We start from the raw sequence: 19,286 nt of genomic DNA, 5'->3' as shown, positions 1-19,286 counted from the left end.
AGTTGCAAAGAATGTGGTTATTGACATGAATTTGTTGCAAAGAATATAGTTATTGACATAAATTTTGTAGTAGAACAATTTAATATAGAATATTTAATATAAATTTCTTCATAAATAAAACAATTTTTTCAGCAATTTATATTTTTCTAAAAGTGTCAAATAAAATATACATTTAAACGACTAAACCATCATAAAAAATTTATAGGACAAATCAAGGTGATGGCAAATTTTTTATCTAAATGAACTTATATAAAGAAATTTTGTTCAATATCAGATCACACAACTTTTCTCGAAAAATAATAATTCTATAATTTCAATTTCTTAATTTACATTTTTTAATAAAAACAATCTAAATTTCAATCTATTCTTTTCAAACCTTAAAATCCACAATCTTCCCAAATCTTTTTCCATCAACATAATAATCACAACAACATAATTAAATTAAAAAAACTTCTAACACTATTTTTCCAAAAACTTTTTATTCATGAAAAGAACAACTAAATCAAGTTGTAGGGCTCATTAGTTATATTTAAAAACAAATAATTAAAGCCCCTCTTTTCAATGCATCCATAGTGGAGGCTTCGGATTAGTTGAGCTTGGTGAAAACTTGTATGAAGGCAGAAGAAGCAGTATTATTTTTACTATTATATACATGTATGTAATTAGTGATTGTCATACATATTCTGTACAGCTTTCTTCCTTCTTTTTTTGATTATGGTGGAATCAGAGGAAACATGAGAGTGCCGAGCAATCTAAGATGGAATGGACGTGCTGGTCATCCTGTGTTTGGTGAGATAACAAGCAATCTGCAGAGGGATTAATATAGCCTAATCCATATCCAATGGCATTGTTGCACAACAAATCTGCACTATCTCCACTCTCTCTTCGAATGTCCACGTTAGAAAGAATGATATTCTCACATGCAATGCTATCACTGCATGCAAACTGCATTGCATGCTGAGTAGTCGAAGTGCCTTTCACGTTTTCATATATCACTTCACTCACGCGTACAGCAGATGTCTGCCAATTCAATATTGATTCATTAGAATTTATTTCATTCAATGTTTAAGATTCATCGTCAAGATTGATCTGTGATTTGATATGATAAAAAAGAGTTAAGAGAAAAAAACATCCGAAGATGATCGCTGAGTGTAATCCTGATCATAAGATAAAAGATTACAGAATGTGATTAAAAACGTTGATACAAAATACTGTAGCACAATCTAATCTAATCTCTAAAATAAGCCAAGCTTTCTAAATATATGTTTCTGTATCTGATTTTTTAATATTAATTGATGAATCTATAATATTGATTCTTGTTGATTCTGGATTAGATTGTGTTAGAAGTTTTTCCCTCAATGTTTAGGATCACACTCTATGATCTATCATCAAGATTACAATCCGTGATCCATTTTCAGGATATGAAAGGACTAAAAGAGAAGAATGATCTAAGATGGATCCCAAATGTGATCCTAATTCGATAAAATGTAATCCAAAACATTAATGCAATGTTTTAAACACTATCTAATCTAAAAACATTCAAAGTTGACTGACATTTTCTAGGATTAATATGTTGCTTAATGTATGTGATCACACTAAGAATACCTTTCTAAATTTAAAAATGTTAAACACTTAGAATTGACTAGCATCCTCTAGACTTAATATGTTGCAAAGTGTGCGGAATTTAAGACTGACCATGTTTTTATACCTGATTTTCGCATGGTGTTGATGAATCGCAGTAAAATTGATTTATGATAATGGGATTAGCGACACTGTTCATCAGAATATTTTGGAATCGAATTCCATGTACGAATCCTGAACCCCCCTGTACATATGTAGAAAGCAATAAAATCATTCACATATGAAGATAAGAAGACATATAAGATAATTTTATTGATTCAGAAGCTTGAAGATATAATCAACAATGGAAGATGAGTGACATTGTGTAGCATTTAGTTGTAACCTGCCAGGTTTTAATGCGCAGGCCATTGGTGGTGCCTGTAAGTGTTGTCTCCTCCACCATTATTCCTGATACGTATCCTACACTCTTGTCCTTTCCAAGGCTTCCTATGCTGTTTTACAAATATTGAATTAAGCCGGACTCCATTTTTTTTGTAAGATAATATAATGGGTTCATTAAATTTTAATAAATACCTTATGCCATGTCCTGGTCCGCACAAAACTTCTGTGATTTTGATGTTTCCACTTCCTGTGACGATTGAAATGCAGTCATCTCCTGGACAAAGCAATGGAGTGAAATGAAAACTAGGTAATGTTAAACACAAAACAAAAAAAATTAAAATATAATTTTATTGTGGAACTTATATTTAATTATTCATTTTTAGAAGTATTCGATAATGGCAAATAAGAGGTGGTGTAATATTTTGAATTGTGTGAGTAAAAATTCTATTCTTGTAGCTTAAATTTACAAATGACAATCATTTATAATCAAAATATTAATATTTAATAATAATAAATATAGTATTTATAAAAAAATTAAGTTTATATAAATAAAATAGTTCTAAATTGACGATTTTGTGTGATTTTAATTAGTGATTGTTTTTTCTAGAAAATTTTGTTTAAAATGAGGATTTTAAGGGTCTTATGTAAATAATGATATTAATTTTAAAATTAGTATTGAAACCAAAGGGTTGTATTATAATTGGTGAGAGTGATGACATGTTGTTTTATTATATCATCCATTAGGGCAAGCTTAAACAACACACTCCAAGCTTTGTCTTGCTTAGGTGGCTCATCAAAATTCACATTAATAAATCGACTTATTTATGAATGTTATTTCAAAAGAGCCACCTAAACAAGTTGAAACTTGGTCACCTATTATCAAGGAACGTACTATCATCCTCACCAATTATAATGGGAAACTTAAAAAACATACTCTAAGCTTTGACTTGCTTGGGTGGCTCACATGAAATCACATTAATAAATGGGCCCACTTATAAATGTGATTTTAGAAAAATCGGGTAAACAAGTCTAACTTGGCCACCTATTTTCAAGGAACATACCATCACCCTCACTAATCATAAGGACAAACTTAAACAACACACTCTAATATTTGACTTTTAGGTGGCTCATCTAAAATTAGTGAGGGTGATGGTAAGTTCCTTGATAATAGATGGCCAAGTTTCGACTTGTTTAGATGGGTCTTCTAAAATCACATCAATAGATGGGCCCACTTATTAATGTGATTTCAGGTGAGCCACCTAAGCAAGTCAAAGCTTAGAGTATGTTGTTTAAGCTTTTCTATGTGATGGTATGTTCCGAGCAAGCCTAAACAACACACTCTAAGATTTGACTTGCTTATGTGCCTCATCTAAAATCACATTAATTGATGAGTCCACTTATGAATGTGATTTTAGAAGAGACACATGAACAAGTCCAAACTTGACCACCTATCATTAGTGAATGTACCATCATCCTCACCAATCATAAGGGAAAGCTTAAACAAAACACTCTAAACTTTGACAAGTGCTTAGGTGGCTCATCTAAAATCACATTAATAGATGGGCCCACTTATGAATGTGTCTTTAGAAGAGTCACCTAAACAATTCAAAACTTGGCCAACTGTTATCAAGAAACATACCATCACCCTCACTGATTTCAGATAAACCACCTAGGCAAGTCAAAGCTTATAATGTGTTGTTTAAGCTTGCCATTTTTGGGGTGAGAGTGATGGTATGTTCCTTGATAATAGGTGGTCATTCAACTTGTTTAAGTGACTCTTCTGAAATCACATTCATAAGTGGGCCCATCTATTGATGTGATTTCAAATGAGCCAGCTAAACAAGTCAAAGCTTAGAGTGTCTTGTTTAAGCTTGCCCTTATAATTGGTGAGGGTCATGATATGTTCCTTGATAATCTGGGTGCCCAAGTTTTGACTTGTTTAGGTGACTCATTTCAAATCACATTCATAAGTGGGCCCATCTATTTATGTTATTTCAGATGAGCCACCTAAGCAAGTCAAAGCTTAGAGTGTCTAGTTTAAGTTTGTCCTTATAATTGGTGAGGGTGATGGTATGTTCTTTGATAATAGGTGGTTAAATTTTAACTTGTTCAAGTGGCTAATTTAAAATCACATTCATAAGTGAGCTCATCTATTAATGTGATTTCAAATGAACCATCCAAACAAGTCAAAGCTTAGAGTGTGGTGTTTAAGCTTGCCCTTATAATTGACAAAAATAATAGTATGTTCTTTGATTGCGCTATTCAAAGATACAAAACTCCCAAAAATATAGATAAAATGATGATCGCATCCCACATAACATTGAATGAATGAATACTCTTTAATCCCTTAACTCTAAAGATAAGATATCAACATAATAGACTTATAATCCTGTATCAAATAACAATGATATAAAATCCTGTATCAAAAAACTAGCATCGACTGTAGAACATATAAATTGAGCAGATACTTACCTGTTGCAATAGAGCATCGTTCAACTAACACATTCTGGGACGAGGTGATATGAATTCCATCAGTATTCGGACTATTCTGAGGAGCAACAACCTGCAAATCGGAGACTTCAACTCCAGTACAACGAGCGATTACAATATGCATCTGCTGGCTGTTCTGAAACCTCAAATTCGTTATTCTCACATTCAAGCTTGAATCAATTGTCAATGCCTGTTTGTTTCGATTGGACAGTCAGATTTCCATCACATAAATTTCATTGCTCAATGAAATATAAGCTTGTGTCTTGAGAGGTTATACCGTTGGGGCAGATCGGCATGGCTGTAACACAAAATGAAAATTCATTCAGTCACCCATTAATGCACAACTTGTTCGTGAATAAGCCTCTGCTTTCAGTGGGTGCTCTTACTTACATTTGTTTTATTGATTTTACAAGACTGCGCCCACCAATTATGGCCAGAGCCATCAATAATGCCACCTCCTTGAATAGTTGCTCCATTTAAATCGGAAAATACAAGCCAATTTCGTGGACTATGAGGATCCCATGTTGTTGGATCGTCCGGAGCCATCAAAGTCCCTGCTATCTGTACATTTCTCAAATCATACCATATTTTTTAGGCCAACAAGGATCATTATCAATATATCATCTAAAGAAATAAGTAGAGTTATTTTGTCAGTAGGTTAAATTATATCAACATTCAATTGCATAATTTTTTAGTATATAGTATGTAGTATTCACACGAATTCATCTCATAAAATTGAATGTTTCATTTGACATTCATTTCACTTTTTTTTTTAAATATTGGATAATGAATTTGATTTTAATCGTTTTTATGGAAATGAATGATTCACTTAATACCCATTTCACTTTCTCATGAATATTAGATCACGAGGAAAGGGCTTAAATCAGACACACTAAGCTTACATTTCTAGACTTAAAAGTGTTAAACACTCAGAGTTGACTGACATTTTCTACGTTTAATATGTTGCTTAAGGTGTGTGGTCGCACTAAGAATACACTTCTAGACTTAAAAGTGTTAAACACTCAGAGTTGACTAACATTCTCTAGGGTTAATATGTTGCTTAGTGAGTGTGGTTTAAGGTTGGCCGATAACTAGTTTGATTTTTTCTTTAATGATATTGCTATCAAGATTTAAGTGTCTAGTTTTGAGTCAAACTCATTATTCATATTTTATTAGTAGTATTTTCACGATTCTAAAATGAATCATTCACTTAACATTCATTATTGATAAATGAATGATTTTGGTTCTTGTGAACACTACCTATAATATATAGATCATAAATTTGACTCAAAACTAGATAGTTACATCTTAGTGATATAAGATTTCCACAATCCATCGAATTTCTTGTAGTAAATTTCTGGATAAAATCGTGTGCGAGTTTTTAGATCAACATTTCGGATCACACATGTTGATCTAAAAACTCGCACATGATCTTATCCAAAATCCACTACAAGAAAATAATTAAATCTTGATAACAATATCATTAAAAAAAGATAAATAACAAATAAAATATATTTTTCACAAATTTAAAATCAAACTCCTTATCTTATATTCCATGAGAAAATAAATGTTTTTAGTTATAATTTTAATTTATATAATAAAAAAATTAATAGATAGAAGCATCCATTGTAGCAAAGGTTGCTTAGTAGGAAAAAAAGATAAATGTATATCTAAATAATTAAAACTTGAACATGTACGTTGAAGGTCACACTAACTAATGAAATACTTTCCATTATTTGTGGAGAACAATTTGGCCGGTGAAATTCATTCTGAAATGGGAAGTTTGTTTTTAAAGCTCAATAGCAAATCGAAAATCACAATCTCAAGCTTTAAGATAATTGTAGTTTTAACTTAAAGAATGGGCTTATAGAGAATTTCATGATCAATTAAATTTGGAATATATTTTTATTTTTTAATGTTAATTGTATGGACATTGCATTTTATAAAACATATATGTAATTTTAAATTATTTTTATATATAGTTTACTAAATATATATTTAATAATAAGTTATTCGATAATGTAATTGAAAAAGTTATGTTAATTAATTTTTTTTCTTAAATAATTTAAAAAATAAATATTTTTTTTCAACAATAAATCAACCCTCACAACCAAACATATATTAAAAATTATATTATAATCACTCCATGTCATATCAAAGTCCATAATTAATTAAATATATGAAATCTAATTTTTTAAAGTTTAATTGATGAAAATATTTAATTCACTTAAAAGCTATCAATATTCTATTACTTCCAATGTGTGGGTATATAAATGAGATTTGACCCTAGAACCACTTATTCTTAAAAGACAATTTTATTGATTCTCTTAGTATTTTATCTTTATAAAAACAATAATAATTCATTTTATTTGTAAAAAAAAAAAAAAAGATTACCTAGAATGACTTAATAAACTTAAATGTCTTCACATTTCTTCATTTACTTTTTAATACCAATTTAATTATAGGAAAAAGAAAAAAAATAGAAGTAGTAGATTAGATGTTAGAAAAGTAAATGATATAAATGATATGTTTAATTCAATTTTTATCATTTTAAATAATTGATTTTATCTTGAAGTTCTACTTTCAGATCTCCAAAATGATATTGAAGGTGAAATTTCAAACTATAATTCTTTGATCTTCTACAATTTATCTTTTTTTTGTTCCAATCGTTTGTAATCTCCATTTAGCTCAAGAGTTTGACTAACAACCACTATAAATCTACCTCTTCTTAATAACTTTTAATAGTGTGTTTGCAAGAGATAAACATATGTTCTTCCTTTTAAAAAAGACACAAGATGTTTGTAAGATGCATTTCAATTTTCTTCAAAAATATATCTATGAACATATTTTATATAAAATTTTTAAAGATATATAGACTGGTTATAAACTGCTAGAAAACATATTTTTAAAATTAGAATAAGAGATAAGAATATATATACATGGATAACGATGCCACCATCCTGGCAAGGGCCTCTGAACTTGTAGGGCTTAACCAGGTAAGACTTTTCTTCAGGTACAAGAAACACTGAATTGGGAATAGAGCAAGCTGTTTTCCAAGCACTCACAAACGCCTGGCCCATTCCATTAAATTAAAGACTGAATGAAGCAACCATTAAACAAAATGCAAGAACAATAATGGAAGGAAATGGTGGAACCTGAGTGTCATCAGAGTACCCATCTCCCAATGCTCCAAAGCTATCAACATTAACAGCCACCATTTGCCCATGTTCCACAACACACACTTGTTCTTCTGCTGAATGAATACCTGTATAATTCTTAGGGAGGCTCAATATCCCTGCATCTGCTGTACAAAACCAAATGGTGCAAACAAGTATAATGGTGGTGATTATGGTGGGCTTGGGCACACCCACTGAAAGGAGATAACAATACATTCTCATGTAGAGACTCAGTGAAAAGACATGATTTGCCCACCGTATTATGTAGGGGAGAAGGAAAATGGAGTATTAATGTAGTGTAAAGATAAAGCAAAAGGTGGGATTGAGGAGATTATGAGGCAAGCAAAGGAAGAACGTAGGATGAGAGTGCTTACAATATTAGTTTCCATCGAACCAGTGGAGAAAAGTAATTCATCTGCGTGAAGAAACAGCAAAGTCAGTTTAGCTTTGAGGGCCTGGTGAATCAGTAACTTTTACCATATTTTATTTCTTGTTGATTACTTTTGAGATCTCATATTTTATTAGTTTATATGTTGTCTGATACAAAGTAGAGTGGGTTGGCTACCTATGTCTTCCTTGTTGAATTGGTCCTCTAACAGCAGGGTCCCATGCAATCTAACTGAATTTTTTAAAATCAGGGACTGGTCAAAATTTTGAGGTTTTTTTGGGGGGGGGTTGGGTGGTCCAAATGGTTTTTTAATTTTCTTTATAGATCTGTTTCTTATATTAATGGTTAAATTATAGAATTTATTTGATATTTTAAAAAGAAAAAATGATATGTATATATATTGTATATACATGATTAAATAACAGTTTCTTCTTCATTTATAGCTGAAATTTCAACTAAGTTTCAATTCTTAAGCTGTAATGGTGGAAAACTTGTATACCTTGTTTGTAGAACAGTTAGGTGTCTCCTGTATGGAGAATGGGGCAGTCTCATTTATTGTAAGTCATCTGTGTACCAAAAAACAGATGGTCTGATATCTGACTATAAAAGGATCCATTTCCATTTCCATAAATTAGAAAGCAAACAACTGCATAGGATTATGCTATAATTTATCTTTTCTATTGCTAATTGTTTATAAATATTATGCTAATGCATACATCAATATGAGACCAATAAAAGTTCTTGCAAGCGCAACCATTAGACTAACATCAGCTTCTTTAAAGCAACCACACTAGAAACCACCTATGAAAGGCGAAGAGTCACAACTTAAACATTTACTTTTTAGAAACAACCTCCATGTTTAGAATCCAACTATAGAAGACCAAGAGACACAACTTAGATCTCCATATTAAATGCCTCATTAGGATTTGAATTTGAGTCTCCACATTGAGAGTTCAATTCTTTAACCAATTAAGCTCAACCCATTGGAATCTATGTTATGATTCAAAAGGATATTAGAAAGAAATATCTAATATTCTTAAATAAATAGTATAATATTATTTTGATGAATAGGCCTTCTCTATTAGATAAAAATATTAAAGTACGTATTGACAAAAAAAGGTCAGGGGATACAAGATCACCCCGCGAGAATCACATGGCAAAAAGCCGGAGTTAAAAAACAAAGTTATTCGTCAAAAAACTTCTTCAAGCGGCCAAAGCAGAGGCAGCCAAGGGGAGAGGATCTGGATCATCTTTCTTGCCCCATACATCAGCAGGGCCAAGAGTCGGGTCGAGCACGGACCATCCATCTTCTGGGTCTTTTTCTTCTTCTCCTTCCTCCCACCTAGGAGGCACAATAGCCAGAGCCAGACGAGGAAACTTGGAGGTGGTGGCAGCAAGCCACCCAGAGCCGTCACCGGCAGCAAGAGCCAAAGTAACAGGAGAAGCAGAAGGCCACCCCGAGGCAGAGCCACAACGCGGAGGAGAAGCCGAGCGGCACCTCCACGCATCGTCTCTCCCACCAGAGGAGCAGTGAGGAGCCTAGGACCGCGGGGTCTGAGAGCGTCTGGCAGAGGAACTTTGGCCATGGCAGCAGTCATGGGGTGGAGTGCAATCGACAGAAACAGAATCTGACGGCACTCTGGCAACCGCACAAGGGGCATTGCCCCAATGTTGAAGGAGCTCTAGTAAGTGGCCCACCTCAAGAGCCACTTTATTTGCTTGTACCTGAATCTGCATTAATACATTATTACAAATGCATGTTTTAGTATAAAGCGAGACATTAATATCCAAAGAGTTGTGAGTAAAAAGAACAACATTTCTATCTTTCCAAAGAGTAAATAGGATCTCCATTCTGAAAGCATGTCATGTCTAGGAAAACTTGAAGGGGATTCTAGGCGAATCTCCCAGAAGATCCATATGCCAAGAAAAGGGCTTAGGCCGAAAAGGCCGAAAAAAATCATGGATCCAACTCCAATACTGTTGAGCTCTTCTACAGAACCAAAAAATGTGCATAAAAGTTTTTGGGTGACAACAAAAGGGGCACCGGGGATCAGGAACCCTCAAATGCTTAAGTCTGGAACCCAAAGGCAACCCTTGAAAAAGAACACACCAAGCAAAGTGTGCAATCTTGGGTTCAGTGGTGGCGGACCAGACAGCAAGAAACCTGAGTCTCCAGGATTTACGAGGTATAATATTATTAGAGTTCAGATATTTAAAATAAAAAGAGTTGATATTGATAAAGTAGATAAGAAGTTAGAAGGTATTAAGTTTTCTTGATGTTGAGATGTATTGATTGATTTATCAATTCGACAATAATGCACTAAATGATTAGATCTAGACTAATGATATTGATATTGTCTAAAGATTTTGTCTTTGATACGCTCCTAATGTATATTATAAATAAGATAACATTTAATTTTGGCTTTGTTGGCATGATCTTGTCTACTCCATCATGATTTTGTCCTCTACTATTTTAAGCTTCTAAAGCATATGCAAGTTTACTAAGAAACACCACAAATATTCTAATATAAGAGGGTTGTAGTAGAGGACTTCCTTAACTCTAATTCCAACCCTCTATTGATTACATATTTGATTAGAAGACACAAAATACATGTAGATGAAGAATGCCTAAAGTGCTAATATAATAATATATGATTTGCTACTACTTGTTAATTGATATGATTTTCAAAATCTCTAATACTACTACTTGTTAATTGATATGATTTTTAGAATCTCTAATATTATTTCTTGATGAAAGTATCCTAAATCTTGTCTTTATATCCTTGGAATTAATTCAATTATTTTAGCATACAAGTTGATTGGTAGTCATCTAATTTGGCAATTTATGGGCTGGCTCAAGATAAGTGAAAAGCATATTAGAAAATTTGGAGGATGTGAGCATGAGCATGATTTACTTTAAGAGACCAAATCCCATTTGAATATAATCTGAAATGAGGAAACATGTATTAATGAAAATTAATTAGGGTCATTGGGGTTAGAGGCATAATTGTTGATGAATTATTTGGTTTTATCAATTCATTAAATAAAATAATTCAATTTCTACATAAAGATCTGAAGTAAAGATGATAAAATCAAATGCCATAAATGATTTATACATGAAAAATGGATAATGTTATAGAAGGTATAAGTAAAAGTACATGAAAGATCATGTGAGGGGGAACAAAAGACTACCCTTAATTTTATCCCTACATATGAGGACAAGTGTCATTATAAAGATAAAGCATGTAAGTGCAAAAAGTGTAGAAATACATAAGCACATGTTATGCGTAATATAAACATGTAATTTAATCCCTTTTGTGATCTAATGATCAAAAAAATCTTTGTATCCCTTACTAGATTATGGGAACAAGTTAGGAGTAAGATCCAAAATTGTGGGGCTTTGGATTTTGGAAACAATAAGGTCCACCTCTCTAAGTTTATATAGTGGAACTTAGAACACAAAGGTAAATGTCTTGCATTATTGCAACATTTCTCAACTAAGTCTTGGTCCAACAAGGTTAATGGATTTTTCAATGATATCTTATAGATTTACCTCCTTCAAAATAGAGAATTCATTCCATCCTCAAAGCATCTTGCATTGCTCTTAAATTTTCTATGTTATGTGAACCTATTACTAATATTCTTGAACCCTTCAAGTGGATTGATGACTCAAATCCATACATTAAAATTAAAGCCAAAAATGTGTATAAAACTTTAATGAATCTAAATGTATCTCTAAGAATATTAATAGTAGTTGGAATATGGATTTATTTGACAAACAATGGTCCAATATTTTTAAGTTTTTATGGTCAAATTTGGTAGAGCCTAAAAAGGCATGCTTCAAATGGTTACTAATTCTCCAAAATTTACCTTGTAATGTGGTCTCTTCTAGTTTGGATACATGTAATATCTACAAGAAACCCAAATTTGGTAAGCATGTGTTTTTTTTAATGTTTTATGCTAAAGAAATTTGGAATCTATTTTGTGTTGAATTGGGGGTTGGGATGATAAAGATAGAATCAATTGAAAAGAAATTTTGTGTGACTTTGTGAATAATTTGGATAAAATATTTATTTTGTTTTGGTTTATTTTATCTATTAAAATATTATGATCATTTGAAAATAAACATGTAATGTAATGGCATTACTTAATAATGTAAGGTGTCCTTAAAGTATCATAAGAATAGTGCCATAAAATATATAACCATGCTAGATAAATATCAAAGATGTCATAAAGAATGTAAAGACATGAAATATTATATAACATATAAAATTAATCTTCTCTAAATGGAGAGTAAATTAATTTTGTATAGAGACATAGCTTGAGAGTGCTTACAATTTATTGATATTCATTATGAATTAAAAAACCATGGAGAAGAGTAACTCATCTTCATTAAGAAACATCAAATTCAATATAGTTGTGATCATCTAGTAAACGAATAACTTAGCATGTTTATTTATTTTTACTCTTATAAGTGCTCTCATAAATGTTAGCTTATGTGATGTTTGAAATAAAACTAAGAGTAGATTTTACTACCTCTAATTTGAGTAAACTTATCATTCTTTCTTTAATGGTCTTCTATCGCAAGCTCTCATGAAATTTAGTTTAATTTCATTAGCAAACCTACTAAAATTTTAAATCTTTTAGTTTTATCTTCTTTTAATTAACTATCAAATCATAGATCCTTTTGTTGTCATGTTATTTTTCTAAAGCTACAGAAGGAAATCTAATGAATTTTTGGTTAAATAGTGGTTGCATAATTTAAGTTCTAAGCGCTTCTTCCACGACTAATAATTCAATTCTTAAACTATATGTGTTTCACCTATAACTCAAAAAATTAATTAACACTTGTAATTACATGAAACGATTACTCTAATGCCATTTCCATAATCCATGTAAATGGTTGAGAATTATTCTAATAATAATTATTTAGGTGATTTTTATAACATTTTGGATCATAATTTTTTATCATACTTTTCACCCTCTTGACAAACCATGGAAAGTGATAAAAAAATTGATACAAAAAAAATAGATATATAGTTATTACTAGAACTCTTAATCATTTAAATATATTTCCATGTCATAACAATCTTTAAACTGCTAATTGCACTCATACTTTTCTTAAGTTTGTACGCATGGCAAAGATTAAAAAGTGCATTTATAGATATTTTTAGGATAATAATTTTTTTACTTTTATTATTTTAGATATTTTATTTTCTTAAGTTTGTAGCATGGCAAAGATTAAAAAGTGCATTTATAGATATTTTTAGGATAATAATATATTTTACTTTTATTATTTTAGATATTTTATTTTCTTAAGTTTGTACGCATGGCAAAGATTAAAAAGTGCATTTATAGATATTTTTAGGATAATAATATTTTTTACTTTTATTATTTTAGATATTTTATTTTCTTAAATTTGTATGCATGGCAAAGATTAAAAAGTGCATTTATAGATATTTTTAGGATTTAATTATTTAATAATTAATCGCATGATATAATTAAATCTTAGATATCTAAGATGATTTGATATTGATAAAGTAAATGATAACTTAGAAGTCACTTTATCAATTTTGAGATATTGATTTTTCAAATTTGATTATTCAATGCACTCAAGGACTGGGTATCGAGGACTTAGGCCACCTTTGGTACCACCCCTTAGTTATTAGAGTTCAACTAGCTCTAGTATTAGCCCTTGAGTATCAAAGTTTGGCCAACTCTGATACCCTCTCTTAGTGAGTCTTTTGTGTGTGCCACTTTCTTGGTGTGGTGATGTCATTTGCATGAGAGTTTCATTGAGAATAAAAGTACATCAATTTCTCATGTTAGTATTTAATGTGGCATGATAATGCCTTGTTTCAATTATAAATATCATTATTTAAAAAAATAAAGAGATTGATTACTTGGCTAATATCATGCGCAATTGTCTTGAGGCATTACATTTGATATCTAAACTTGGGTTGTAGGATTGGGAACTCTATTTTATGTGCTTACTCTTTCGATTGGTGTACATTTGATTTGTGATTGTTTCAAGTTCTTTCCTCTATATAATAATTTTTATTATATAATATTTGGTATGCCTTAGCTTGGCCTTATAAATGTTGATTATTTTGGTGCTAACCCATACTTTGTGTGTGTAGGAAGGATGTGTCCTTGGCAACACCACATATATCATGGTAGAAACTTCTATTAGGATTAGGATTCACAAGTGATCCATAATGAGCACTCCTTACTAGCTAGTTGAGATAAATTGAGAATCCTCTTGGGGCACCAAAGGTTATTGACCTTCTTCAATAGATTTTAACAAGGTTGTATCCTTAATAAATTTTAGCAAGGTTGGGTCCTCAATAGGAGGTATCTCACTTATCACATTGTCATCCCTCTTAAGAAAGGAGAGGGGGGTTGCCTCAAAGAGAAGAGAGGATAGCATGTGCTAATAGAAAACTTGACGGACCACTTTCAAGCACACCTACTTATCTTTGATCTAGTGCATTAGGTAGTTTTGAGATACAAATTTCGCTTTTAGACCTTTATTGATGCTTTGTGATGCATCTCTATGGTAATATTATGGCTTGTTGTTTCATTAGACACCTACATGGCTTTACTTACACCTAATGGTGCCAAGTGGAACAAATAAATTGTTTGGCCATTGTTATTGTTGGGAAATGGAGGCAAGCATTACATATGAAAATCTAAAATCAATAAAAAATATAAAATTAAGTTTTCTTAATAATTAAAATATCATAGAAGATTCAGCTTCTTTATGGTGCTAAAATTAGCCACTATTACCATGCTTAAAAAACAACATTATGCTAACATAAAAAATAAAAATAAAATAATCATTTTATCATCACCATAAGAGTTCAACAATAAAGAGGCATAAATCTATAACCATAAGAAACCGTGGAATAGAAGAGAAAACACATAACAATGTTTACATGGAGACACCCTTTTGGGAGAAAAATCCACCAAGAAGAGAGGTAGATTCTTGTATTATCTTCATGAAACAAAGATTAAATATAATCATTCCTTTCTTCTCCTCTTCAACCTCCAATCCAACAATACCTATGTAGAAAAATGAACTACTGTAATATCTTCATCTCAAGCCCTCAATATATAGACTTATGGCTCAACCCAAAATACTACTATAAAACAATACCATGGAAAAAATTTATATAACCCACCATTGAGGCTCCCACTTACAAGTTAAGAAATAGCACCACTATTGCACTTACAACTTTATGACAGTTGTCGTAAGATGCTCTTACATGCCATAAATTATCATAACATGCATCATCTAATAATAGCATATTCTCTTACAAATGTAAGAGACCAAGCATAATAGATGCACTTACAATTGTCATATACTAATAATAGATTCTAGGCACCCCATATTTACTTATGATCAATCTCATAGTAAATGTGAATAATAACCACTGTCACTAAAAATTTAAATTACCATTGCACATGTAGATAATTAACTTACCACTTTCAATAAATAAATAATTGCCAATGCAATAAAATATTTTTAATGTCATTGTTGAAACTCTCACCCCTTGCGAATAATTTGAAAACAATGTTAGGAGTAATTAATTGCATAAGATTTACAAGTTTGATGACACCTTAGTCCTAACATTCTCCCACTTGACATGGGTTAGTGTAGGATCATGGGGAGCCAAAAAGTGGCGATGTGAAGAAAATAGCCTTCTCCACTCGCCTAAAAATGCGAAAATCCATGTTGACTTTTTGTTTGGCCTGGGTGTCAGTACACCTTGGCATGGTAATTACCTAAGCAAATCGGATATTGGATAAAATCAAAAATATCGGATATCCGATTAAATTAGATATTCGATAATATCGGATATCCGATTTTCATATGTAATTTTAAATTAAAAAATATATTATTTAATATATAATGTAATATTATATATTACATATTATATAATATATAATATATTATTATATTATATATTATATAATACATAATATATAATATAATATTAGATTATAAAATATAATATAATCTAATATTATATTGTATATTATATATTATATATTATATAATACATAATATATAATATAATATTAGATTATAAAATATAATATAATCTAATATTTTATAATCTAATATTATATTATATATTATATATTATATATTATATATTATAAATTATATATTATATATTATATAATACATAATATATAATATAATATTAGATTATAAAATATTATATTATATAATATTATATTATATATTATATAATATAATATTATATAATACATAATATATAATATATAATATGTAATAATATACTATTTAATTATATAATATAATAATATATTATATAATTATATAATATAATAAAATATTATATAATTATATAATATAATAATATATTATATTATATATATTATATAATATTATATTATAATATAATAATATATTATATACTACGTATTATATTAATTATATTATATTATATTATATTATATTATATTATATCATATATATATTATATAATATATAATATTATATTATATTATATATTATATAATACGTAGTATATAATATATTATATAATATCTAATTATATTTTATAATATAATATAATACGTATTATATAATATAATATAATATAATAATATATTATTATATTATATAATATAATGTTATTTTAAAATAATTTAAGTATAAAAATCGGATATCTGATTTTTTGAGACAATATATTTCAACTGTGACAGCCCGTGAATTATTTTTAACCCATGGGCTGTGTGATTTTATAGAAATCCGATATCCGATTGCATCCGATATCCTATTTTTTGCCCAAAAATTGCTAAAAAATAGATTGAACGATAAGATTTTTATTGTTTTCAATCATTTTCATTCAATTTTTGTATTTTTTTAAATGTTTATTTGTTTTTTCATTGAAAATATGGTTTTTTCATGAAAACTAGGGTTTTTTAAATCAAATACAAAATTGTTTAAATTTGTTAACTAAATTCAATTGTTTACATTCAATTAGGTTAAAAATGGGGGATAACAATGAAAACATTGATAAACCACAACCGTAACAACCAAACCCTCCTTTGCCAAACCCCCCTCAATTCAGGATTTGATTGCACAAAATTTGAATGAATTGAGGGGGATTGCAGATTTATATCGTAGGATCCCTCATCTAAACCCAATGTTTGATCCTCTCATGTCGATCATAAAGAGTATGGAAACCATGACTGAGGAGCACAACGTTGCCCTTTTGTGGCGAGATTCGATGAGGGAACAATATGCGGATGACTTGTCATATAAGGAGATCAAGGATCTCGAGATATCAAAAGTCGATATCACCTCATTGTTTGTGAATCTCTGCACTTGTCAACCCGTAGATCCCCCAAAAAAAAAAAATTCTATTAAATGGCACACAAATGATGGTATTGTGAAAAACTTTTGGGATCGTTGGTGGATGGTTTTCGACAAACCACCCAACAACAATCTTGATGTCCCCTTCTACTTCATAAAAAAATTGTATGTTGAGTTTGTTTTAGGCAAACATGTGAACTACTTTTACATCCAACCTTTCCAGGGTGTGGATTTAGGTATGCCCCAAAATAGACCTGGGGCAGTCAGAGTAGTCCAGGGCCTATATGTACCCCCTCCTCCTGTTGATCCCCCACCTCTAGTGCAGCATCGTGATATCATTTGTGAGGTGGCTTCACGGACCATATCGGCTATTCACTCTTTGAGTAGCCTTTTGGTTTCTCAGGCTGGGTCAGTATCTTAGGCTACTTTTGATGGTAGTGGTGCTTTCGGTGGCGCTAACACATCATCCCCGGCTCCACACATATGCGTGTCCCATAGTTTTTTCATGTGTGGGAACCTATGCTTAGGTCTAGTTGGACAGCCTGTTGATCCTCCTGCGGACAGTGCAGATTATGAGGTGCATGAGATGCATGATGCACCAGATGTTATGACACAGACTGGAGGATACCCTGGGGAGTCCTTACATGCTAGAGACAAGGAGGCACCGTCATCATACATTGATGATGTAGTGGTAAGATTTGTATTTTCACAGTTCATGCTATATTTTAAATGAATATTTATAATCTAGATAATATTAAGTACTAATTTTTATTTACATGGTCTATTTAACAGTTGATGACCAAGGAGGAGTTGAGACAGATTTAGGAGGGCACCTTGTCGATCGTTTCATTTGGCCTTGATAGCTTGATGGTACATATATTATTGCACCTAGTTGTTTGTATTTTATTGTACATACATGCTCATCATTTATATTAGTATTAATTAGATTATGTAGTAACTTGCATGTATATCTTATTTTACTCTTGTAGGGCACAAGCAACACGAGTGCAGGGAAGTGTGATTTAGGATCTAGTAGTGCAGTTGGAGACAAGGGAAAGGTAATTGAATGCAAATATGATTGAATGAATAGTTTAAATAACTTATAGTGATTATACACATCTAGACATAGATTGGTAGTTTCATATACTTGTTGTGTATATGTACAGAGAATTCTTGGCTTCACATCCTTGATGACTACACCCAATATACCTGAAGTGTAAGGAAGTTAAGTAGCGGAAACAACTTCCTACACTAACCTTGAGGGGAGGGTAATGCAAAACTTTTTCAGATCATTACAACAGTTACAGAAAATAGAAATAGATATAATAGCATTCATACCACAACACAATGATTTACGTGGGGAAAACCCTTTCGGGAGAAAAACCCCACCCTCCAAAAGCAGCTCAATATTTTATTCAGCAATCAAAAACAGATTACAAAATACTTGCAGAGCAAGCTCTTCGCAGGAGTACCACTAATCAGAGATTCAGAGGCAACTCAATAGCCATAAGACTCTTACACACAACCTCTATCTCACACACCTCATAAATAGGAGATACAATACAAGAAACCGTCAAACGGTATTACAAAACCATGGGCTAAAACCACCCAATAAGGTGTAGCCGACCTTATCTCCCTTCTAGATGCCCTATGACATGTTAAAGCACACATCAACACATGTTGCTCCCTTTTACAGCTCATTTATGTATCCGATACAAATTATTTTTCCTATTTCAGGAGTACAAACTTCTGGAGGCCATAACTTGAGAACCGGGTGTCCGATAGACGAACCGTTTGAAGCGTCGAAAAGCTCGCGAAGTGCTCTATCACCTCGTAACCCGCTTCGCCGGTTACGGCCACTTTTCAGGGTGTTTCGGAGCCTCTAAAGTCCCCAAAATTAAGTTTAAATATTTTA

At 31.1% G+C, this 19,286-nt stretch overlaps 1 protein-coding gene across 1 annotated transcript; it reads right to left on the bottom strand.

Moving 5' to 3' along the window:
- Positions 1-607: 607 nt before the first annotated feature.
- LOC131054185 (probable polygalacturonase At1g80170) lies at positions 608-7,862 on the bottom strand. The gene is made up of 9 exons (XM_057988650.2): positions 7,608-7,862; positions 7,392-7,523; positions 4,843-5,013; positions 4,730-4,750; positions 4,435-4,642; positions 2,155-2,236; positions 1,964-2,072; positions 1,709-1,825; positions 608-1,020 (listed from the first exon to the last, which is right to left on the bottom strand). Exons 1-9 carry the CDS (start codon positions 7,848-7,850, stop codon positions 724-726), a joined length of 1,380 nt encoding a protein of 459 aa, XP_057844633.1. The 5' UTR covers positions 7,851-7,862; the 3' UTR covers positions 608-723.
- Between the last annotated feature and the right edge of the window lie 11,424 nt (positions 7,863-19,286).

Source organism: Cryptomeria japonica, chromosome 2 (genome assembly GCF_030272615.1).
Source record: "Cryptomeria japonica chromosome 2, Sugi_1.0, whole genome shotgun sequence".
NCBI classification, from domain to species: domain Eukaryota; kingdom Viridiplantae; phylum Streptophyta; class Pinopsida; order Cupressales; family Cupressaceae; genus Cryptomeria; species Cryptomeria japonica.
The sequence above is the reverse complement of the archived record's forward strand: the minus strand, read 5'-3'. Positions and strand labels throughout refer to the sequence as shown.